A 26,080-nucleotide genomic window follows, 5' to 3' on the forward strand; every position below is an offset into this window, starting at 1 on the left:
AATCCGTCCCCTAAGGTTAAACGCGTGAATATACACATATTCAGAGGGCTGCCGAGGGAAATAATTTTTTTTTTTTGGCTTTTGACATGCCTTTCGCAGTTCCGGCACTTGTTTCGAGTCCTGTCTAAACATTCTGAATAATTTTCCGCAAAATCAAATGCCCTTTTACCCACTTGTCTATATCCAATTTACTCTCTCTCTCTCTCTCTCTCTCTCTCTCTCTCTCTCTCTCTCTCTCTCTCCTCTCTCTCTCTCTCTCTCTCTCATTTATTGATCGTCCGGGCCGGGTGTATTCCAGTGGACCCACCTGGGATATACCCCAGCCGAAAGCAGCCCTGATCCTCTGACCTGGCCATTCCCCTATTCCCCCGTAACACCCCGTATATGGTTCACTTATCCTACACCTCCATCACTTTGGGTCCCTGAGGGTTCCGGCCCCATCTTTTTGGGGCCAGCGCAATCCCCTTCTCGCTAGACCAGGGTCTCTCATATATGGTGTGGGTCTTGCGCACCTAACCTGGATTTATAGAGGCAAAATATCGAATCTTGTTTGTGGAGATTCTCTCTCTCTCTCTCTCTCTCTCTCTCTCTCTCTCTCTCTCTCTCTCTCTCTCTCTCTCTCTCTCTCAAAACGACCTTGTGGTCTTTTAACTTCCTTGACTTCATCCTTTTTTTCTGCCGAATACTAATGAGTTGTGTGTGAACTTTTGAAGTCCTTGGGTTGTCCTTTACAGTGGCTCCACTTCCCCCACAGGATATGAGCTTATGTTCTCTATCTTGATATAAGGAAATGTCGATGTGCTTGGGTATTTTTAACACTACAGCGGATAGAGCATTGCTCGTGCACATACTGTAAACATTCCCTCAACCTTATTTCAACATTATTAGTACCTGTGCTCGGCAGTAGGAAGGGAAGTAACTACTTAAGAGTTGAAAACTATTTTAACATGTATAAATATACTGTGCTTAGCTATATATAAAAAGTGTATAATATTGATCTGTTCATTCATGAATAAATCTTAACCTTATTTCACATGCATAATTTCGTCTTAAGTTTATTTATGCTCGTGATATAATTAATCACCATACGATTTCGAAGTTTTTAATTTGTTCCACGGATGACTGACTGCTTGGTTATTGCTGAGTAGATTTGAAATTTCATATATACAGTATGTAAACGCCTATAAAAATGTGTGAGTATGTATTTTTCTTTGTAAAATTCTTTCGCGATTGAGCATTGTATTACTAGATTATTGACGTAAGTCATGTCATGAACCACCTTAACTTCAGAGATTAATTCTATTGCATAATATACGGCCACGATTGGTTAATGTAAGACGACCATCAAGGATGGATACTGTGTGTGTGTGTGTGTATGTATGTATGTATATATATATATATATATATATATATATATATAGATAGATAGATAGATAGATAGATAGATAGATAGATAGATAGATAGATAGATAGATAGATAGATAGAGAGAGAGAGAGAGAGAGAGAGAGAGAGAGAGAGAGAGTACAGACGCAGTGTCATTTGTTATAGAGAGGGGATGTGGACACTTGACAACTTGCCAGCACAGGTGTAGGAGACTTTAGTGCGACCTTGACCGATGTTGTTTTTATTTTCGTTAGTAAACAAATGGAGATTGTCATTTCTTCCGTGGTTTGGCACTTGCGATCTCCTGTCAAAATTTTTATTGATGTCAGGTGATTTAACATTCTTCGGCAAAGGTGATTTAACATTCTTCGGCAACGTCGTTGAATTTGCAATGATGTTATGTAAGTATCGGCCGGAATATATATATATATATATATATATATATATATATATATATATATCAACGTCATCGAATTTGCAATGATGTTACTTATGTATTGGCTGGAATGTGTGTATATATATATATATATATATATATATATATATATATATATATATATATATATATATATATATATATATATATATATTAAACTAACAAACATCTACATGTTTCCTGTGATAAAAATGTTAGCCGATAATGTCCTCCCCGAGATCAAGGAGCTCCTCTGCACAGTCTCGTCTTCCCAGAGAAATCAGGCCCATGGAATATAACTAAGAGTTCTTATACAGAGACTGCTTAGTGTCCGTACGGGCCCTCAAGGAAGTCATCAACATATTGACTTCAGAAAGTAGTTGTTAGTTTCCTGCTGGTCGTGGCTTCAGCGAAAAGACAATGCCACCGCATGTGATTTTTATGCTGTCTCAGTGTAGAATCCATATCATTAATTGCATTCTTGATTGTCCTGCTATTTTCTTGTTTACACGGTCTTGGGGTAGGGCTCTTGCTTTTTATAGTTTTCATAGTTTATATATCAAAGATTAGATTTAATGTTGGTTCTTGAAGTAGTGTATTTTATTTTTTATAGGTTGTCTAGTGAATATGTATATCCTTATTTCATTTCCTCACTGGGCTATTTTTCCCTGTTTGAGCCCTTGTGCATAATTATAGCATCCTGCTTTTTCAACTAGGGTTGTAGCCTTGCTGATATTAACATGATGGAATGTTTTCTCCTTTATTAGTAATAGTGATGAGATTTTATAAGCCATCCTGTTTTTGTTTTTTTTTAAAACTAGGGTTGTAGTTTAACTAATAATAATGAAAATAATAATAGTAATAACAACAATTATGATATGGAAGATTTTGTCTTATTGAAAGTAGGATAGAGGTTTTAAGTTGTTTGATGTTAACTTGTTTTAAATGTTTTGTACAGCACTTAAGTATTTGTATGTATTATAGCCACGAAAGGAGAAATGAAAACTATGATGGGGTCCTTGCTATGTTCGTCCTTAGTGTCTTGACAGTAGTCTTACTTCCAAAGCGACAGATTTTATGTTGGCAATACCGGTACTCATTTTCTGCTGGCAATGCTTTTGCTCATATGTGCTTGCACGTTTATACACAAGGATGCCTGTTGGATGGTCTTACGTCGAAAGCAATGTAGTTAATGATGCAAGCAACGAGAACAAAAGGTTGGCCAGAGGTTGACGTCCGATCAGGGTTATTTTTTATATTTGGTAAGTGGTTAGCCATGAAAGGGCCAGGTTTGCGTTGCCATATTCGTCGGGGGATGGGAGGGGGTGCTAGGCCTCTAGGTACAGTGGTATGCGGTAAATGATAAAAACAGCCAGGTGTGGTGGTGAAGTTCAAGTCGTGTGAGCCGAGATTAAGGCAGGCTCATGTGTGTAGGCTTCGAGTTGTAATTTGTCCGGCAGACGAACTGGCTGACCTAGTAGTTACGCGCGTTTCTATGGGTGCAGTCTCTTCCCTTCAAGGACCGTCCATATGTAATATTAATTCTATAGAGGGCGTTGGTTCAGTCTATCATGTTAATATTAGACTGCATCGTTTTGCTAAGCAACTTGACATTTTGAGGTTGTGTGTGTGTGTATGTGTATATATATATATATATTTATCTATATATATATATTTATCTATATATATATATATATATATATATATATATATATATATATATATATATATATATATATATATATATACTTACATATATATACACGCAGTATATAACCCCTTTCAAACGCTAGGCACGTTTATAAGGACCGAATTGGAAGCTACCAAGCACGGTTCAGTGGGTTTTGGGCAAGGTTGGAATGGAATCACAGACAGGACTCGGGGATCCTTCCTTCGAAGGGCGCCACATTTTGGGTTAATATTGATCGAGTCTGCCGATGGTGCCAATACGTACTGGACAGTGCAACAACAGGTGTCAGCCATGGCGTGCCTCCCACCCCACCCCCATCTACTCCCGATAGTGGAATATCGAATTTATGTTGCGTCTTGGCAGTCTTAACCACCCAGGGAACAAACAGACGGGACGGGGCTACGTCGGTGATATGTGGGGTCCTGGGAATTTGCATAACTCTTGTTTTCCTTTGACGTCTTGAGGAATTATTCCGTCGTATATAACTCTCACTCTCCTGTCTTAATCAGTTTTGGTTATATTGGTATTACTTATTGTCTATTGGATTAAATAGGGTCTAAGGCTTGTTTCTCTCTCTCTCTCTCTCTCTCTCTCTCTCTCTCTCTCTCTCTCTCTCTCTCTCTCTCTCTCTCTCTCTCTCAAGTTACCACTTGCCCAAAAAACTTATCTCAAGATTTCCTTTGTTTGAAGAAAGTCAATTTTCCACATGGTCTTTTAATCTGGCCTATACAAGCTGTTTTATCATTAATTTTCCATGTAGCATTTAATTTAAAATTCATAGTTTTTAAGTTACTTTTTAAGACAAGTGATCAAATAGTTTTTGTTTGAAAATATAGCTAGAATTTTTTCAGACTTAGAAGTGATGAAATAAATTTTCATTTGAAATTTTGACACGATCAAATAAATGTCGGATATTAAACAGATGAAGTAGTTTGAGATGTTACTAAAGTGGTGATTTTCTCTCCTTTTTCAGGTAAGCAAGACCCCGTGTGTATAAACAAACCCGTTAAAAAGGGTCATCCCAAAGTATATCAAACCAATCGGTTTACTTGAGGTATTGAAGGGAAAAGAGCCCGTGAAGAAGTAAAGAGGATACAAAGGCCCTGCTATATCACTTCCCCCCCCCCTTCCCCCCTGTCCCAACCTAAGAGCCAATCACCCACCCAACCTAAGGAAAAAAAAATCCATCTGGTCTGTAGTATGAAGAGACCCTTCATTGATAGCCGGTATTCCCTCGCTGCCCCCTCTTCCCAAGGCTCTTCCTCCCCTCTTTACCCCAACGAAGACAGCTCGGACGGCATGTATCTATCACAGGTAAGATGCACATTTCACTTAGTCTAATTCTTTGTTTCTGGGGAAGTTAGAGGACTTAGATATATGTTTCTGGGGATTTGGATGGCCTAAATCGGTTTCCAAGGGAAATTGGTCTTAGCCGAATTCTTTTTGTTTTTGTGGTGATAACATTTTGCTAATGTTTTTTTGGAAAAAAAAAATTAAACAAGTTTATGAATCTGGAGAAATGTCTGTTACTGGCGACATTAGACTATATTAATTTCTCTGGAGAAATTAGACAAAGCCCAATTTTCTCTTTTTTGGGGGAAATTAGACTTCGTCTAAATCTGTCTGTTTCTGGGAGAAATTAGATTTTGCCTAAATCTTTGTTTGTTTGTGGGCTACGGAAACATGATCGAATCGAGTTTCATGTAATGTCTTGAGACTTACGTGGTGCTTGTAGTATTTTCCTTTTATTAAATAGGCTGTGGATAGATTTGTAAACGTCATAATAACGGGTATCAAGTCACAAAGTCGGTGCAAGTTGCATCACCAGGACTGTCGGTTGTAGGCATTACATACTGTCTAGAATTAGCTTATGAGATCTTTCTTTGTTGGTTCTTTGTCTGCCAGACGCCGTGTGTTATGGCAGTGAATACAATGTCTTTGAACGTCTACTTGAGTAATTACATTAGTTGTGTTGAAGAATGATAATTATGTTACTGTACTCCATCTCGTAACTGTTATCTCCTCAATAAGCGCATATGTCGTGTTGGATTATAATACTGTTAGTGAATACGCTCATGGTAATGCGGTTAATATTTATAAAGCTGAGGCGTACAGAGAAATGCAATGAATGTATATGAATAAGCTTTCCGGTTGCAGTCGGGTTTCCTGTCCCCTCCACCACCCTCCCAACTTCTGCTAATCCTCTGTCTCCCCCTCCCTCAGAGGAGGATGGCCCACGTATGTTATCTAGGAGTCAGTAACCTCCTCAACTATTTCTCACTCCTCCCCTCCCCCCTAACACTTGATCCACACTTATCCACCCAGAATTCCCCCTACCCCCTCCAACCACTTAAGCCATTGAAAACGGGAATCTTTCTTGAGAGGGAGACTTCAATGTTCTTTTCAGTTGCAGTTTGCATTTATGTTTTTGTCAATTTTAGTTCAGCAAAGAGAGATTTACTTTTGAAATTATATCTTTCTAGACAAATCTGATTTACACGAAGTTTGGCATGTTTTGAATGGAGCGGAATTTACCTATTACTGTAATTACATATTAAATGTCAACGTATGAATGGACTGATGACCTCGTGTATTTTCGTTTATTCGAATTTAATGTTGTCGAAGTAGATTAGCATTTTAGAATTTCATTTGCAACTCGCTTAAGAAATAGAAAAAACTTGCCAGGGTTGGTTATTTCAGTCTCAGTTACCTTAAATCGTCAAATGTTTGGATTTTCCTGTATTTGGCCATTGATATTACCCAAACAATTATGTACCTGCAATATAAAATTTAGATGGTTTTAATTGACTTGCATAACAACTTGGCTAAACTTTTCAATGTTTTGAAGGGCTTTAAAATACTTGGAACGTAGGTAAATATGAACTTCCAGAAGCCACGAAGAATTTACCATAATGGTTCCGTAATTAAATCATACGAACTTGCCAAAAAGCTGTTGGTTCCTTCAAGAATTTAGTTAGGATGACCAAAGGTACATGTTCCTGTTGAGAAAGATTTTGAGACTGACTTCAGTCCAAATAAAATAGTATCTTAATTGGTGGGCGTAGTGTTCAGATGGAAGTTGGGCATGGCATAAATTAGATAAATGGATAGAAAGCTTTTTTTTTGGGGGGGGGTGTCACACACAAGGAAAACAGTGAGGGTGGGGTTTTTTGTTCAGGGGTTTCCATGAGTTTACGTAGCTATATTTAGCGACAAACGTTGCTTGGCCTCACCTGTTGCTCCGGGAAGTGCTGCCATCTAGTGGCGGCCGCAAGAACTACACTGGGACGGGTTCATTCTTGGAATTGAGGACTTGAAGCGAGCGCCGCTGCTTCTCTGAAACTTTTTGAGTTTTTTGTCATTATTTCCATCTATTGAATTTATTTTTAGTGAATGTAATTGTAGGATACCGTTGTTGTTTAACCCAGTTTATTTTATAATTGGTGCTTAATTTTTCATTCAACTTAAAGAAACGCGCCTTTTCTTAGCTTTTTAGTATTTGCCGTTATTTTTATCCAATTAATTTATTGTTAAGGATTGTAATTATGTAACATACCTTAATTACTCGACCCATTCAATTTATAATGCATACTGAAATTTGAATATAACTTCAGTGACATATGTGGTATTTTAACTATCAATAATTATTTTTCTACATTTAATTTTTCACTTTCCGAAAATTCAATTTACATTTATGGAAGATATATCTTCTCTGCAATTGTTTTCTCCTGGACACGACGAGTTACACGCCGACATTCTTTACGCAATATGCCTTGGATATTCATCATGTGGGTTGCGTTTCAAAAGAACTCTTTGGATATACAGTCGACCTAATTCTATTTATTATAATTTTGAACTCCCGTTCACAGTATATCAAAAGTTAGGACTTGAAAACCTCTTATATAGGTAGTAATTTATTTGGTTGATCCCTCAGTGTTTTGTTTGAGGAGTACTATACTTATAGTTTAGTATGGAGTTGTTTTATATTTTATCAGTTGAGCTGTTGTTTTCCACATGTAGATGTAATTGTCACGTGATTGCTGGCTGTTTGGTAGTTTTGGGTTTACTGGCTATTTTGTATGCATATTGTCAAATGATTTATCCTCTGGATGTAGACTTTGGAACAAAGAATGTGATGAAATCACGCATGCTGGCAAAATCGTGCTTTAACGGCAATTGGAGCTTATCTCTACTGTAGTGTACAGCAGTAGGTGATTGCCACCCATGTCGGCTACTGTGCAAACAAGCCAGTAAAAATACGATGATGGTCGTGTTACATTATTCTTCTCATTATTATTAATCTTGCTGAGCTGCAACCCTTGGTGAAAAGGCAGGATGCCACAAGTCCAAGAATACCAACAAGGAAAATAAGTCCAGTGAGGAAAGGAAATGCTAATATATAAAATAGTGCGAGTGTACCCTCTAGCAACAGTAGAAGACCGTGGTCAAGCAGTTAGCTATCACTAACGGTTAAAATCTTGAAAAAATTGGTTGTGTTGTGCGTGTCACATAAACTTTTTAAAATTAAATTTGTTAATCTTTTTTTAGTCAAGGCAAATCAATGTTGGACCTTCAGTTCTATATATATTATTATAACCTAGTAAGGGAAGGGATTTTGCTATTTAGTTTATTTGCATCCACATTACCGGTTACTGTATGACTTGGTGACGGATCCTCCGCTTTTTCTGGCGAGTTCAAAGCGTCCAATGGCTACTGTTCTGGTTGTAAATTAATTCAAATTTCACGTTTTTCGTGCTCAGTAATAATGATTGGATTATCGTTGCTATGTTAAATAATTTCTTGAATCGTGATGGAGAGAACTGTAAGATAAAATTGTTTGCAGTTCTGCAGCAGTCATTTATTTTAAGTCTTGTGTTTAATGATGGATTCGAGTGGAGTAAGTCATTGCAAAGATGATTCCATCTCCGTTATTAAGTTTCTTAAAAGGTTGCTGTACCGTATTGTGAAATAATTTTTATTTTATCATTTCGTTGTTATTCATGGTCACGAAAGTATGCTAAATTTATAAGACACGGCCTTCCCTATATGGCAGTCGATCCAACTTTAATTTTATTATAGCAATTCCTTGTTCACTGCTTGCATATGTAAATTTAAGAAAATCGTCATAATATAACAATCATTTTCATACTTGGATATATAAACTTGAAAAGAAAATAATTTACAACCCTCTCCAAAAGCCTGTTTAGAATTATATTACACTTTTTCCATTATATTCCCAGTTATATTTCCACGGATCACAATTAAGTATAGAAAGTTTCTTTTTTGATTTTGCCAATACAGTAATCAATGTGTATGTATGTGTGCATATATATATATATATATATATATATATATATATATATATATAATATATATATATATTAGCAGTATTTTTAAAGGTTCAATTTTTTTCCCATGGCGTTTTGCTTTTCATCTCATGGATACTTTCATTCTGATTTTAAGGGACAAGTCTTCCCTATCTATAGTAGTTTACACTCAAACGACCTAATTTATAGTTCTCTCTCCATACAATTATAGTGATAATAATTGTAGTAAAATCATTTTTGTATTTAATCTTTTATCACATACAGAATTCTACAGATGTGAAATTTATTTTAGTATACATGGCATTCGTTTAGCCGATCTAGTCAGACAGGAAAGTTGTTTTAAAATAGTTTTACGGATTCCGTATTGCCAATGCAATGTAGGGTTTTATATAAAAGGCTGTTACTGTATATAAGGAAAAGGCCTCATCGCTTTTCATTTTGTTTCGTTTTGCAGATTAACCTCTGTGTTGATATTTCAGCTGCTTTTATCATTTGTCCTGGATTCTTTAATGATGAATTTTAATTGCATTAAAAATATCGTTTCGGCATTATAATAAAAAGAAAGTGAAGAGATTGGTTTGTCTTACTACAAATAATGCTGTACCACACTTATTTCATTCATTGTAATGTTATTGCATTCTTCTCTCTCTACAGCACTGATAATAAAAATAAAAACCCAAGCGGGAAACTATTACGATATGTACCTAAATCTATTAATATTGCTTTGAAATGTTTCAAGTTATATAGTAATATAGTATGTCATTTTTATTTTTTAAGGCCCTCACAAATTCCAGCTTATCCCCATTGCAACGTTGACTTAAAAACTAGTATGCTTGAGGTTGCTTACTCCCGGTGGAAAGCAATTTTTAGGCATTGCCGTCTTCACCTCCAGTAAACCACTAACTGCTTCCTGTTATGTTAGTGGTTGTGAAGTTCCTGTCTGCTTTTCCTTCTGCTGTTGCCTTAGCTGTAATCGCTTCTTCCCATCCAGATATTACAGATTTTTTATATACTTGCAGCCATGGTATTGTTTTAAGTATATCAGTTCGTGGTTTGGTGTCTAAGTTTATGAAATATTGTCTCATACGATAAACTGGCTTTATATATTCCTATGGCGGTAAGCTTGTGGCATTGAATACCCAAATATCTGGAATGTAAAGTAGCCTAGTATCTGGATAATCTGACCTACCTGTCGTAGAGGAATCTCTTAATCTAGAAAGCTTCCCAGGTGTTTGATGAAGGTACCTGTCAGGTGGATCTTTCTTTTATACACACATTGTCGGAACGGATAGAAATCCAGGAACACTGAAGTGTATGTATGCGAGATGCGGTCTGTTGTGTGCGGGGGTGATGGTCTTTTCTCCTTGTGTTCACCTTGACGGCCACGCCCCGTGACGGCTTTACCTGCTCCGCTGCCCCGCCTTCCTCACGCGTGTTCATCCTACAATACGGCAGCGGCGGTGGTGGTTTGCCGTGTTCACGGGAACACTGCTATAGCGCGCTCGTTTTGGGCCGTCTCCGGTTGGTGGTTAGGCTTACGATATGCCATTTGGCATACCAAGATTATGTTCATTATGTTTAGTCTTATTTATGTTGAGATGAATATGCCATTATCGGTGTACTTCCGTCATTTGTATTCGGAGAATATACTTTGATTCTTTCTTCATTAGATTTAAAGGATATACGGTACCATTTAAGATACCCAATATTCAGTCTTATATTATGGGTATATTTTTATCATTTGCATTTTAAAGAATATACCATATATGCTCGTATGATAAGATACCCAATAATTGTATTTTAATTTCTTATTAGGCCGAGACTTAATTTATTCAAGTAATAGATCTACAGTTTTATCCTTCGCAATCCGAGCTATGCCATTCAATCTTTATGGATCGTGCCTTCGAGGAGAATCACCTCCTAAAATAGAATTTTGACCAACATTGCCACGGCAGGGAAAATAAATTCATATTGAAAACGATTTCTTAAATATATACTATTAAACAATTTCTCAAGATTGATTATAGTAGTACATTTTGTATGCACATCATTACAAGTTACTACTACTACTACTACTAGTAGTAGTAGCTTTAGGTGCAAGAGTCATCCGTGCATGAACCTAAAGACTTTAGTTTCTTGAATATGAATGTAAATTCTCACGATTTCCATTTCCCTCTTCCCTAAAGACAGTGGTGCGTATTCGTCACGAGTTATTCAAATTGTATGGCAACGTAATCGAAGTACTGTATGTGCTACTATCATTCTTTAATTTTTGAAATCCCATATTGATTGCTCCAGTTCTTTTTGTGGATAATCTTGACTTGGATTGTTAAGATAATTGGATATACCTTTTCTGGACAATATTGTACCAGTTGGTATAGTGATAAAGTTACTTTTATGTGAAAACTTGAATTTGAAGAATTGAAAATAGAGGAAAGTAGCAAGAAAGACTACCTTGTAAGCTACGGACTTTCACACATTTAGAGTAGAGGCTTAATCCCGGCAGACATGATTTAGAGAAACCCACAAGCCACTGCTAAGTGGTGGGACTTCGTTATGGTTTTGGACGTAGAGCCTTGACTATAGGTGAGACATTTAGATGGGCTTATAAAGGTAGGAGGGGTTAGGGAAGGGGGTTGTGTTTATGTGTATTACGACTGGTTGGAAGGATCCGCTTCAGAGCCGTGGGAAAACTTGCCTGTAGTGATACCGGATGCTCTGTTTAGCTGGGATATTTACTACCATCGATACCTAAATGATGCCTCTCTCTCTCTCTCTCTCTCTCTCTCTCTCTCTCTCTCTCTCTCTCTCTCTCTCTCTCTCTGTTCGGTTTATATACCGTAAATATTGTACAACACCTTCAATAACATATTCGTACCGTTTCCTCCTCTGATTTGAAACGAATCACCTTGATAGCACAACTTAACAGCAGCAGCTTTAGTCTGTACCGTATCCTTGTACAGAGTAACTTCACTTGAAAAGATCATCACAGATGCTACTTATCTAGTGTGTTTATGCTTCTCAGTTTAATTGGAAGAAGTTCAATACAAAAACTTAACGCATGATAAAATTATTAAAACTATAAAAGTTCAAGGTCCGTTAGAACTTTGAAAAGATTCACTGTGAAAACCTTTATGGGTTAAGTATGAAAGTCACGAGCTAGTGTCTGGTATTGTTTTCTTCTTGTATGTAAAAGCTGCTGCCTTTTTTTCTCTCTTCTTTTTTCGTTTTTTCTAATTGCCATCTGTACATTTTTCCCCCTCTCATTACCACCTGGATGTTGAATAACTTACCATGCCTTGCAAAGCTATGGGTTCTAAATAAAATTCCTTGCGTCGAAGACTAGATTTTTATGGGTTGTTTTCTTTTTTGTTTTGAAGTCCATCCACCTTACCTGCCACTTTGTGGTTATTTAATACTGAATTTTTTATGTGCCTTAATGGGCGGCTTCTAGACCAATAGTTCTGTCGCGTGGTTTTGCCTAGACTTGTTACATGTTCCGGAATTGCTTGCAATTACAACGTTAATTTATGATACCGTTACAATAGCAAGTGCAGCGTTTTGTTCTCTCTCTCTCTCTCTCTCTCTCTCTCTCTCTCTCTCTCTCTCTAAGGAAGTAAACAAGAGCAATGAACAATTAAAATAAATTATTGTAAGAACGGTAACAACATTGAAATAGTTCTTTCAAATATAAACGATTGCACGAGTGTGTTGTTTTTGGATTTAAAGCATCTCAAGATGAATTAATGTCTGTCTTTTTTTTTTTTTTTTTTTTTTGAGATGACGCACCAAGCATCCTGTCAGACAATGGGGTCAATCTGTTGCATCCGATGGAATACAAAATTTTGTGATGGCCTTACTCGGTTTCCATGCTGGTTTGAATGAGAGTTGTGGAAATTGAAATGCCTTAGTTTGATTATTATCATCATTATTATTATTATTAGCTTAGCTAACACCTTAGTTGGATAAGCAAGATGCTATAAGCCCAAGAGCTCCAACAGGAAAAAATAGCCCCGTGAGGAAAGGAATAATGAACTATTAAAACATAAAAACTACATCAAAACAATTATTTCTTATATAAACTATAAAACTTACATTTTCTGCTAGTTTTGAACTTGATACTAGTGTTTTGATATTGTCTTTAATTTCAGCAATACTATTTTCATATTGTCTTTGTAATTTTGATAAGAAAATTTGGCTTATCAGAAAATAACCGTATTTTGTCCTGAATAATTTTTTGTCTTCGTAATTAATGATATTCATTTGGTGTTAGTGCTCAAGTTTATAGATCATTCTTTTATATGGTTACTTGTTAGAAAATTACTAATTATTATGAAGAGGGAATTTGTCATTTTCTTTCATATTTCTATGTTCCTATTGTAGACACAACGTGCATATCCGGTAATGTGAAGAATCATTCCTTTCAAAGTTTTATCATTAAAGTGATGTAAGATTTTAAAGAAAGTCGCAAGTTCTTTAAATTATTATTATTAGTAGTAGTAGTAGTACTTGCTAAGCTACAACCCTAGATGGAAAAGCAGGATGCTATTAGCCCAGGGGCTCCAACAGGGAAAATAACCTTATGAGGAAAGGAAAAATGGAAAAAAAAATATTTTAAGAGTAATAACATCAAAATAAATATCTCCAATATAACTAAAAACCAACAAAATAGGAGTAAAAGAAATAAGAAGTGTGTGCTTGAATGTACCCTTAAGCAAGAGAACCCAATACAGTAGACGAACATGGTACAGAGGTTATGGCACTACCCAGCACTAGAGAACAATAATTTGATTTTCAAGTGTCCTAGAAGAGCTGCTTACCACAGCTAAATATGCTCATTTGGTAAGTTATGTTTTTAAATGCACTGCCAAGTATGGGTTCTTCCAATTTTGAGCTTTGGCAACCTCTCCTAACAAATTCAGGCGATCACATCTCCCGACACAGATGTATGTCTAACAAATTCAGGCGATCACATCTCCCGACACAGATGTATGTCTAACAAATTCAGGCGATCACATCTGCCGACACAGATGCATGTCAGATGAAATAGGTTGAACAGGATAAGTGAAAGACAAATTATTGCTCTTTATGGACTGATCTCGTTGATGAAAATTGGGAGGGGAGGGAAGTCACTGATATTTTTACGTAGTAAAATTAATTCTCTCTTCAATACAAGTTACTTTGATCTCAGGATGCAGAAAACTTCAAATCATTCGTTCATTCAATATTGATTATTCGCATGGTAGTTTTTCTTGTGGGAAAACTCGGAATATTTTCTTAGTAGTGTTTCTATAATGGCTTTTGTATAGCTCATTACTGTGATTTTATAAGGTTTATACTATTATAGTGCTACGTAGGTCATATTAGATAAAATATACTTGGTTAATTGGATGAGTTTTGGTTGACGACTGTCCTTCTCGTAGAAATGTTAATGTTAATACAAGTCTTAAGATTTTTCTGTGGCTTTTGATTTTTGGTTACTTTATAAGACACTTTACAGTTATTCAAAATGTATGACCGATTTGTGTTTGGTTCAAAATGTACAGCTGTTTAGTTTAAAATGTAAAATTTAACAAAACCAGGGAACTGCTTGATGCTGACAGTACAATGCGAAAATCGAACTCAAATATTTTTCTTGAATTCAATTAGATTAAATGGCATTTGGCCAGAAAAATTCAAAGCCTATGAAAACGACATGGCAATCAGTTAATGAATAATTAAGTGCTTTTTTTAAAGTTTTCCATATTTCCATAAATTTATTTCAAAATTTAATGATCAATAGCGCTGTACTTGGATGAATTGGTTAAACCTACAGCAGACTTGTAAACAATCATGTGAAGATGCAGCTCAATTGATTGGAATGTGGAATATTGACAGGAAACTTCAGTAGTGTGTGTGTGTGTGTGTATATATGTATATATATATATATATATATATATATATATATATATATATATTACAACGATTTAATTACTTAATGGTCGTCAAATCGTATAGACTATGGATATACTGTACAAGGAGATCTCTCGGTCGTGGTGAATAAAAAGTAAAGTACTCAAGTGATGAGAATTATTCTAGCATATACGCTGAATGATTGTTTTTTACTATTTAAGATTTTCACTCTAAATTAGAATTTATTATTTGTGCTGGCTTTTCAACTATATATCACTTATTAATTTACTAATGCAAACATTAATGTTATTTTCCTTTCTTTACAGGTAAGGAAGTACTTTCAACCAAATTGTGCTCTTCGGGTGGTGAGTACTACGCCAGACCGAATATTTTAGCTACAAGAAGATGCTTAATTTTAAGTGTTTTTACCTTACCTGTCAAGAAATAGGGATAATTTGATAAAAGCTTCTAGTAGTTAGATTGTTTATTTAAGGAATATCCACTAATTTTCATACAAAAAGTGCCAGTTGTTTTGAATATTCAGTATTAATAAATTAGAATAGTCTTTTAAGTTGAAATTGAGATTAGAATAGTGTCCTTTGAATTACGGTATTTAATGGAATTACAATAGTATGTAAATTGCGGTATTAATGAAATTAGAACAGTATCTTAAATTTCGTTGATATTCAAATTATCGTATTTTTTAAATTTTGGAATAAACTAAATTAAAATATCTTTTAATCAGAGATTGCTGTGGATGCTGTTTGTTTTGTGATTATAAGAGATTGTTTGGGGGTGTGTTCGAAGGGAGAGTAATAGGGTGTGATCTTGATTTATCCATAAGGGCCAAGTGTAGTGCCATGTCAGGTAGCAGCTGGTTTGTATTATGTACGGGGGGCAAATGGTGGTAGTCCGCCGAATGTAACCCACACTGCTCATTCTTTATTGACGCTTCGTCTCACACCTACCCTGATATCTCTCTCTCTCTCTCTCTCTCTCTCTCTCTCTCTCTCTTATTATAGAGATCCCCCTTTCTATTAGAATTGTTTTGTGTTGAATATCAAGTGGTTATTGGAGTATTGCAATTGGTATCTTGTACACACCTAATATAGAATGTAGGTTCAGTTTAGTGCTTCGTATATGTGGTCACGACATAAGAAATGTCATTAATTGAATATCTGCTTTACTTGGTGAAGCTCGTTTGGTCACCACTCTGTTGCCATAGCAAGTATTGTTGAAATTCGTAAGCTGTATAGTGTTGGACAAAGACAGTATTGTTGTTGCTTGGTTTGATGGGATTTATGATACAAGTAGTTTTGGTCACCGCAACAATACTAAGTGTTATAGACGATTTTTAAATGGTCGTCAGTGTTTGAATAAGATGTGTCATCAGCTACAATATATATATATATATATATATATATATATCTATATATATATATATATATATATATATATCCTTGTTTTTGTACTACGGCATTATGCAGTTATGCGTATTTATTTACGGATTTAATTTGTAGCCCTTTACCCTTTGGTCCTTGTTCTTTTTACATGGTACTAGTGAAGATATGTCACGTCTCCGGTGGCTGCTCTCTCTCTCTCTCTCTCTCTCTCTCTCTCTCTCTCTCTCTCTCTCTCTCTCTCTCTCATATCGCTTCTCCTAAGACCCTTATCTGCTTCCTGGTGTGGTGTTTGCAGTGTACACTATCTTCTCTGAATTGTCATTGCCTCCCGCAGACTTCCCACACCATTTTTTTTTCTCTCCTTATTTCAATTTTAATTTTGGGTTCTCGGTTTGGTAATAAAATGCTAAAGGCACCTTGAACGCTTCTGGTCTCTTCCGTGCATTCATTGTTGTCAGTTTCTACTGTATTAGTTTATAAGGGTTTTTGCTCTGTTAGCGCTACGTTTTTAATGTATTTGTCGATATTTAGTTATCGCTTTCTACATTCGAAATTAGCATCCGAGCGAAGTTTCCTGCCCTCCTTTGTTATATATCTTTAACGTTTAGTCATTGGCTCTAGTTGCATAAGGAGACAAACTTTAGAGTACCAGCCTTTGTTAAAATGTCATTAGAAACCTTTGTAATTGAAGCCATAAGAGTTATTTTTCTTTTATTTATGACATATTTATTGGAATATGCGAGTATAACAGGATATAAGAGGTTAGTTACATATTTTTGTTTTTAAGGTTGCTTCCGACTTTATCAGCAGGATTATCAAAAGGATATCTTTGTGGTCAGTGGACTTCTGTAACCGACATCTGGCTACATAGAAACTTACAATTAGAAAGCAGGTTATAGCTATGTTATTTTAAACATTTCCATTGACTTCTCAATGAAGAGTCATGGACTTGTGCGGGATCTTGTTTAAGCACAGTGGAAATTTCGTGGGCAGATATTCAAAGGATTCTCTTAATATGCTTCGAAAGTCAATAGTGTCTTCCACACAGTAGCACCCTGTTTACTTAACTCTAATCCGGTGAAAAATCTTTAACTGTAAATCTTGAATGTCAAATAATATCCCATGCCAGTTATATCAGTCTTGAAATGCAATTGTGGAAGTTTACCCTATTGGGCATCATCCCCGTAATGACTTTACTAATTTGGCCAACCTACTATTAACAAGGCAGAGGGACCTTACCTGTCCTGATTGGGGTGGGTCGCTGTGACATCATCATATAACATTTTAACTAAAACTTTAAGTGTTGTGTGATATGTCTGAATTGTTTCATGTTGCTTGCATAGTTACCGGCTAGATTCCTTGCCTGTCAGGATTTACTTTTGAGAGAATCGTGATCTCGTATACAGTGAACTTCCTTCTCATAGGCCTTCCACAAACACTTGAATGACCTTGATATGTGCTGTATGATTTCATGTCTTCTTTTCCCAAGTTTTACCTTGATAGTTTCTACCCTTTGGGTAGGGAAGGTGTTATAAGAGTCGTAAGAGCAAATGACGCTACGCATTTTTGTTTGTAAAGTTGCTTGTACTGTTTACACTTTTCCAAAAAAGTAAATGTTCACCTTCGGGGTATGAAACAAGATCTGTACTCCCTTAGTATCCACAGGAAGCCGTTTGTCTTTGTAGTTGACATATTTGAATATCCGGAGCCGCTTTTGAGTCGGACTTGTCAATCAAGGTGAGGGATAGAAAGAGATTTGGGATGGTTTATGGGATCACTTGTTTTAATTGCCTAGCTATTGCATTGCTACCCCTCACCCCCATCCCTCACTCCTCACTCCATTCTCTTCATCAAATCGCCCCCCCCCCCCATGTTTCCACTGTTTCCCCTACAGGGAAAGAAAGAATACGAAAATAAAAATAAAGGGGGAAAACAAAAAAACTCCCGTCACCTGTCCCCTCTATTCCTGACCCCCTGACTAACGCTTGGGTATTAGCTATTCTCCTCACTGATTGGTGAGCTCGCTGAGCATTTCTACCCCCCTTCCTTTCACCCCACACCCCCTCCGCTTTTCTGCAGTTTCCAGAATCCCCCCCCCCCTTCCCCCTCCCCCTACCCTCATTCTAGCTGACGCTTCCCACTGAATGCAGTTTTGGGTAGCCCCTTTGCTTTGTGGTCCGACGTATTGCAATATTCATCGCTGCTCACCTCTCTCTCTCTCTCTCTCTCTCTCTCTCTCTCTCTCTCTCTCTCTCTCTCTCTCTCTCTCTCTCTGATTATCTGTTACAATGGAGGCATACTGTCTATGTAGTATACCGTGCATGTTTTATGTTATAATTGTGGATGTCTTGAACACGGTTTAACTTCTGCTGATCCTTATGGTGTTTCGTTGTAAAAAGTAATGGCCCATGTAAAGGAAGTCTTAAAACACTTTCTGAGAAGGCAGTCTTGATAGTTCTTCTTTTAGCTTGTATAGCAGTGTAAGGATATGCTAAAAACTGGTCCATTTCGTGTTTGGCACTAAAGGATTGATATAAATGGTTATCTTCATGAGTCTAGTCTGTTCCTTAAGGTTTATGTTCCAGTTGCTAATAGGATTTAGTGAGCTTCCTTGGCTCCGGCCCCCCAGTCACATGGACCAAATGTCCGAATTCTATTAATATAAAAAAAATTTATTGAAGCCTATATATATATATATATATATATATATATATATATATATATATATATATATATATATATATATCGGTGGTAACAGTTAGGCTGAAGACATGTGTATATATTATATACGTGTGATTGCCTTAATGATGAACGTTACAGCTCAAGTTAATGTGTTTTATAGTAAAAGGTCTTTTTAAAGTTCAATATCGATGTGAATTTTTTTTTCTGAAAATCGCTGTTTTAATCCTCAACAACACACAAACAAATTGCAAGTGGAGAAGGTTGGGAAAGGAAATGCTCGGATCATTCGACTTCTTGATCCCTGCCCTCATGAAATGGTTTTTCGCTACCGATGGAGGTTTTTTTTTTTTTACCCGCTGTCAGAAGAAGGTAGACGGGCTATGAACCGGATGTAGTGGTTTTGTGTAAATCACAATTACCCTTACTGTCGTAGTGAAAAATAGTTTCTCGCAATAACGTATTTTCTTTCGAAAGTAATACTTACCTTTTTCTTTATTGTATTTAGAAATACAAGTAGGGGGTCAGATCCATCCTGCTGTTTGTGTTTTCTAAGTATTAGAAACTCAGTCTTTTATTTATTGTATTTACAAATACAAGTAGATCTCCATCCTGCTGTTTGTGGTTATTAGGACTTCGTTCTTGACATTGTAGCGACGGCCATAGACCTCTGAAGAGGGGCCCCAAGGACAAAGCAATTGGACGTGGAAATCTTTTGCCCTTCAGCGTGGGACCCCACCGCCGCCAGCAACATGCTGTGTAGTAGTAGATTCCCCTGGCTCCTTCCAACCGCCTGAAGAACAGAAGTCTCTCTCTCTCTCTCTCTCTCTCTCTCTCTCATATTTGGTAATCGGTTAATGCATGCTTGGTAATTTCTTGTAAGAAATTGAGAATATTAAATTTGGGTAAAATGCACAGAAAATTCTCTCTCTCTCTCTCTCTCTCTCTCTCTCTCCTCTCATATTTGGTAATCGACTAGTGTATGCTTGGTAATTTCTTGTAAAAAAATTGAGTAATATTAAATTTGGGTAAAATGCACAGAAAATTCTCTCTCTCTCTCTCTCTCTCTCTCTCTCTCTCTCTCTCCTTTTCAAGGGCAGCAGTATTCGAGAGATCACAACGGGGTTATGAAGGTGACGACCCTCTCTGAGACGCATCCTATCTTTCAACCCCCGCGGCCCATTGAAAGAAACGTTCAGGGTCGTGATCCTTTTGCCCGTACCCTTATACCCAGCTCATGCCCCCGTACCCTTATCTTTCCTTTTACTCTTTTAGTTAGCATTGTTCCAAGGTTTTCTTTTAACTACTTGGAATTGCATAGTTGTAACTTAATTATTTGGGCTTTGAGAAGGGGGATATTTCTCTCTCTCTCTCTCTCTCTCTCTCTCTCTCTCTCTCTCTTACGCCTATTGGTAGTTGGAAATGTGGAGGGGATGGGAAAGGTATTAAACCATATGTGCGCCCGCTTATCAAATCATTGTCTTAATTTTTGACGGGTCGCCTGCACTGTGCGTGTCCATTTAGAACTTTATACTTTGTTTTCGTTTGGTCATTAGACAGTTGCCCTACCATTCATTCAGTCGAGGATCGGATTCAAAACAAAATCGATTATGTTGCTGCTCTGTATATAATTTCTATATAAACAGATTTTGCGAGCACCCGAGCGATTTTTCTCCCTCCTGTTTCCTGGATGTTCTTGCAATAACGCGTGTCGGTATTGATGTAGTAGATTTAAAAAAAGCAGCGGTGCTTGGTATTGATGTCATTTTAAAGTTGTCGCGTCCTTAAGGCAACCTAGGAAGCGCTTTTGACCGTTTCTGAATCTTTATTCTTTTGATGTATCCCCCTTTTTTTATGGTTCATGATAATCAAAGCCCGTATTGAGAATTGTCCTTTTTTTTTTTTTTTTTTTACAATTTAATTACATTAATGGTATGGGACCGATAAGACATATTAAGTTATCTTTGGTGTAACAGGTGACAGCTTTGGATATATTTTTTTTCAACTGGTTGGCATCCTTATGCTATTCTACTGTACGCGACCCGTCAAGATGACTGCTAAATATGCACTCCTCTTTTAAGAAGGGCATGACTACTATTATCCTCACCATCCGAGGAACAGTGAGAGCTGAGCGTGACCGTGTGTGTGTGTAAGTATGTATATATATATATATATATTTATATAGTGTGTGTGGAGATTATTGCCTCTGATCACCATGCTGGACGACGGCAAAGTAAAAACGTTGGGTGATTGTCTCTAGATTTTGTTCCATGCTTGAAAAAATATACATACGTTCATAGAAGTGGAGGATTAATTGTAACCTGAAGTAATCAGACCCTTTTTCAGCATTGTCGTCTTCTTTTAAGGCATATACAAGCACCAATAAATGTTGTTAATCTCAACATGCCATCATTTTGTTGGTTCAACCATTTTATCTTTTCAACTTGTACTGTACGCAGTCATTTAATTTTCTTATCCCCTTTTCATTTGACTGTCATCTGTAATTTCGTGGAAATTAAAGTAATTGTTTTTTGTTGCTATTAATAGATATGCTACATCCGTATTTGGATAAAAAAAAGTATGATGCTATAAGCCCGGAACGACGGGGAAAATATTCCAGTGAGGATAAACAATATGGAGACTAGTGAAAGCAGTTAATAAAGAATATACAATATCTTTTATCAGTAACATGATTAGGAATTTTGTCTTGTGTAAATTGTGACTACAAACTTGTCACGCTGTTGAACATAAACATTTGCTGTGCAAGCTTCAACTACCGAAGTTCCGTTGATGCAACTGCATGGTTTTAGGAAGATCATTCCACAACTTGTTCACAGGTGGAATGGAATACAACCAATTAACATGGTCAGCACGAAGACCACATAAAGAGAAATACTCGAAGCAAGTTTAAAGAAAGAAATCTTCAGAATAGATTGATCGCTGAAAATGTTGGATCCAGTTATTTTGTACAATTAAAGTAGAAACTACTTCTGCATTGTAGTTTGAACCATACACTGATTTTAGCTAGATCTCTGTTAAAGGATTCAGTAGATGGAAATAATGCAGAGTAGCATCAAATTCATATACAACGAGCTAGTTTTTAGTCGAAACCACATGTGTGTAATACGAAAAGTAATGGGCCAGGAACACATTCTAAGTAACACCAGATATCCCATTGCTATTCTCACTTTAGTGCCCATCAAAAACATTTGCAACCTTGTAATACACTTAAATTTCAAGATACTAAGAAAAGACCCACCTAACTGCAGTAAGCCATTGCTGGGCATTTTTTGCAGTGTTCTTCGGGCCCCTAACTTCTGCACTTAGTATCCTTGTACGCTATAATCATTCTTGTTCTCCTTCCTTCCCCCTTTCTGTATGATGTATTTTATATGTTTTTACCTTGTTCACTGGGGCGCGGAATGGACTGTCCTCCTGCTGGTCAATTGCTCCCTAAGATAATGAGGAACAAGTGTCATATATATATATATATATATATGTGTGTGTGTGTGTGTGTGTCACGCTTAAGGGGGAGAGGCAGTAGTCATACCCATTGAAAATGGGGTGCCTCGAGAATCATACTCTGAACCCACTCAGGAATTGCTTCAATCAGCTGGTTGTAGTTAGGAAACTCGGGGAAGGTTTGGGAAAGGTTTCATCTCTGGGTGCGTATCTATGTAAATATTTGAACGTCATTTCTGACAGATCAGGTATACTAATATACTCTCTCTCTCTCTCTCATCTCTCTCTCTCTCTCTCTCTGTCTATCTATATATATATATATATATTAATATATATATATATATATATATATTTCCACTTTAGTGCGTAAAATAATTTGATCCTGATCATAGTCGTTCGTATGACTTTGTGTCGACTTGTACGGTTTTCTTGTCTATCGCAGCCATGGTTTCAAATGAATAATTTGTTACCGTTATTAATTTTTAACTTAGTCCTAAATAACGGTTGTTGATGGACGAGTGACACAGAAGCATCTTGTGTGTCTTGGAGATTTTTATATTATACCAGTTTGTTGTTTGGCCTTGAAAGCAAACTTTTTCCTTTTATAGCTGATTGTAACTTTAAACTTGAGTCGCCCGAATATGGCTAAGCATGAGGCTTATGAAATCTTGTATTTTTAGCTAGCAGTGCGTTGCAAATGGTTGAGGGCAGGTTCATGGTGAAGTTAAACCCCCTATTTAAAACTCATGTGAATAAAAGTATAATTGTTATCAAGACAAGCATCCCCCAGTTTTTTTTTTTCACATGCAGTATATAAAAATTCTAGCCATTCTTTAACTGGACAATTTTATCGTTTTCATGAAAGAGGCCGGTTTGTATCTAGTTAAAAAAATATTTCTTTTATTCATTGTTTCCCACTTAATCGATAGTCTCAAAATCGGTGGACATATTTTCTCTAGTTTGAAAATCCGGTACCGTCGTCAATTAACTCGTGCATCGTGTATGATTTATGTTTCATAACTGACTTAATCCTTAGCAGTCAAATATTCCCTAGTGTACTATCCTTGAAATATTGAGTCGCAATTGATTGTAAAGTCTTAGCTTCTCTTTAGTAAGGCTCATTTCTACACATTTTTAAGTTTCCTTCCGGCTGTGAGTAGTGGGAAATTCTTTCCCCAATCAAATAGTGGAACTTAAGAAATAGAAAGTTAACATTATATTTATCCTGGGTTCTTTTAATGGTTATATATATACATACATACATACATACATACATACATATATATATATACATATATATACAGTATATATATATATATATTATATATATATATATATATATATATATTAGTGTGTGTGTGTGTATTGCTGTGGTTTTCTTTAAAATCGTATTTTCAGTTTATATTCGTAATTTGCATTTTCTGGCACGGCTGTTTTCCTTTTTTTTTCAATTCGGATTACACTTTCGCTTGTAATGAGGATTATTATTCAAACATTTTGCATCCCAGACTCGACCGTTTTTTGGATAACTAATTACATAAACTGTAATAGACTGCATAAACTAATACTATGAGTCGAGGCAATGCCACGGGTACAATCATATTCTAAAATCCTGTAATTTCTCCTACATAGCAAATGACTGCATACAGTTTAGAGCTGGAGTGAACTGTCACCAATACAGGTTAAAAAGTTTCAGGCTGAATTGATTTTCACGAATGCACACTTATTATTCACCCTTGATAGTGAGAGTAAAATGTTAATTTATGCCTACATACTTGGTCCAAAGACTGGTGGCAAAATGCTTCACTGTGAAAAGGATATTTTTTGGTCTTTAATTTCGTGTTGATTTGCCTTTTTGTGTCATTGCTGTTGTAAGCCTTTTAAGTAATTTGCTTTAGTGAATCGTGAAATATCCTATCATTCACTCTCCCATTTAAAAGGTTGTCGGGCTCATTTATTAAGTTACATAGGTAGCTAAGTTCTATAAACCAGTTCAATAAAATGAAGAAAATATTGAAATATTAACAATTATTTAATAATGAAGTAGCAATGAGAGCATTTTCGAAACTTTTTTTTAATCTTATACTCTTGCATGTAAGATTGTTAATGATTTATTTCTCTCTTTACAGGTAGGCTATGGATGATTACAGCCATGATATCCCTAGTGTTACTAAGGGAAAGGTAAGGCTGGTAGTCCATCCCCTAATTTTTTAAGGGTCCCAGTTACATGGTATTTTGGTTGTATTTACCTTTTCAACTTTGATGATTATTCTTATACTGTTTTTTGGAGGATTTCAAAATACTGATTTGGATCCCTTAGCATGTAGAAGGAATTTTATACTGGACCTTGCATTTATTGGTTGTATTTACCTTTTTAACTTAATGATTATTCTTTTTTTTTGGGGGGGGGACTTCACAATATACTAACCCTAATTAGGATCCCTTTGCACGTAGTAGGGTAAAAGGAGTTTAATATTGGACATATTTAATTTTTAAACTTAATTATTTTACTGTTATTATTATAGTTCATATACCCTGACCCTGATTTTAAACTTATGAAATGATTAGAATTTGCGTATTAATTACGGGAACTTAATATTTGCCATATTTACTTTTTAACCGATTCTTTTACTGTTGTCATTGCACTTCACAATACATTGGCCTAGATGTTAAACTTACTAAGTAAGGAATAGAGAATTTACCTGTTAATTATGGTACCGTGTTGAAAGGTGATGCCAACGTTGGACCCCCACACTTTGGCTAGATTATAGAGAGCGGTGTTCGGGAACACCATCTCCATTCCAATGATCAGTTGAATTGTTTGGCTCTGTAAGGCACGGCTGTGTTTGCTGCTCTATCCCATCCGTTTAAGCTGCAGGAACAGCAACAGCGGCAGCGACAGCACAGCCCTCAGGTGAGAGAGGGAGAGAGTGAGTGAGTGTGTACGTGCGTGCGTTGCAGCTAAGAGGGGTCGTCGGGAGAGCGTGCAATGCGCGTGCGGGCAGGTGAATCCCGAGTGGGTAGGGGAGAGAAGGGATTATTCCCCCCCCCCTCCCCATTCTCTCTCTCTCTCTCTCTCTCTCTCTCTCTCTCTCTCTCTCTCTCTCTCTCTCTCTCTCTCTCTCTCTCTCCTGTCGGTCGACCTCCCCATTTTTCCTATTTCTACCTCACTTGCTCGCTGAAAAGAATGGAGACGTTCGCTCTTCAATGTTTTCATGTTTTAGTTTTATCGAATCTGGGGAGAAATTCTCTTTTCTCTTGGAATATAGAGAATGTAATATATTGAAAGTCCCAAGCGTTGCGGTTTGGTGGGAATGAGGGTGGGTGGTGGTGGATGTCGACCACAGGTAGTGTCCGACTAGGATGCGGGTGGGGTTGAAGGGGTGAGGGAGGAGTAGAAAGAGGGAGCTTTAAATGGAAGGGGGAACTCCAGGTAAGCTGGGATGTGACTGGGCCGGCGCATGCGGCACTTAGTTCACTCCCCCGTCCCCCATCTCTCTCTCTCTCTCTCTCTCTCCTCTCTCTCTCTCTCTCCTCTCTCTCTCTCTCTCTCTCTCTCACGCACAAAATGAAAAACTCACCTCGAGACCGTCACATTTTCTCTTAATTGTGCTTTGTAAATATGTTTATTCTTCTCGCGCGATGCCTGTGTTGTGGTAGAACCGTCAATCGGTTTCTGTTGTAAATATCTTTATCTGCTTAGTTATAACAAGAAGAAGAATTTATATATGTGACCGTGGGAGCATCATCGCTTTGGCCGGCACTGTTCTTGTCTCCTGTTGGAAACGGTAAGGCTTTGGGGTTGGGTGGGACATTGGGAGAGGAGGG

General features: G+C 36.8%; 1 protein-coding gene across 18 annotated transcripts in view; it reads left to right on the top strand.

The window, feature by feature from the left end:
* heph (polypyrimidine tract-binding protein 1 heph) overlaps positions 1 to 26,080 on the top strand; it is a 202,561-nt gene that overhangs the window by 133,433 nt on the left and 43,048 nt on the right. For 3 of the 18 annotated variants that reach the window (XM_068380154.1, XM_068380153.1, XM_068380155.1), the window contains one exon: positions 4,463 to 4,803. The exons of 13 other annotated variants lie outside the window; for them this stretch is intronic. In XM_068380154.1, coding sequence (XP_068236255.1) covers positions 4,690 to 4,803 — 114 coding nt within the window. In that variant the 5' untranslated portion in view covers positions 4,463 to 4,689. Of the gene's footprint in view, positions 1 to 4,462; positions 4,804 to 24,381; positions 24,434 to 26,080 lie in introns of all 18 variants that reach the window. 2 more of the 18 variants (XM_068380159.1, XM_068380157.1) reach the window with 1 other exon arrangement.

This window comes from Palaemon carinicauda, chromosome 9 (genome assembly GCF_036898095.1).
Source record: "Palaemon carinicauda isolate YSFRI2023 chromosome 9, ASM3689809v2, whole genome shotgun sequence".
Taxonomy (NCBI): Eukaryota; Metazoa; Arthropoda; class Malacostraca; order Decapoda; family Palaemonidae; genus Palaemon; species Palaemon carinicauda.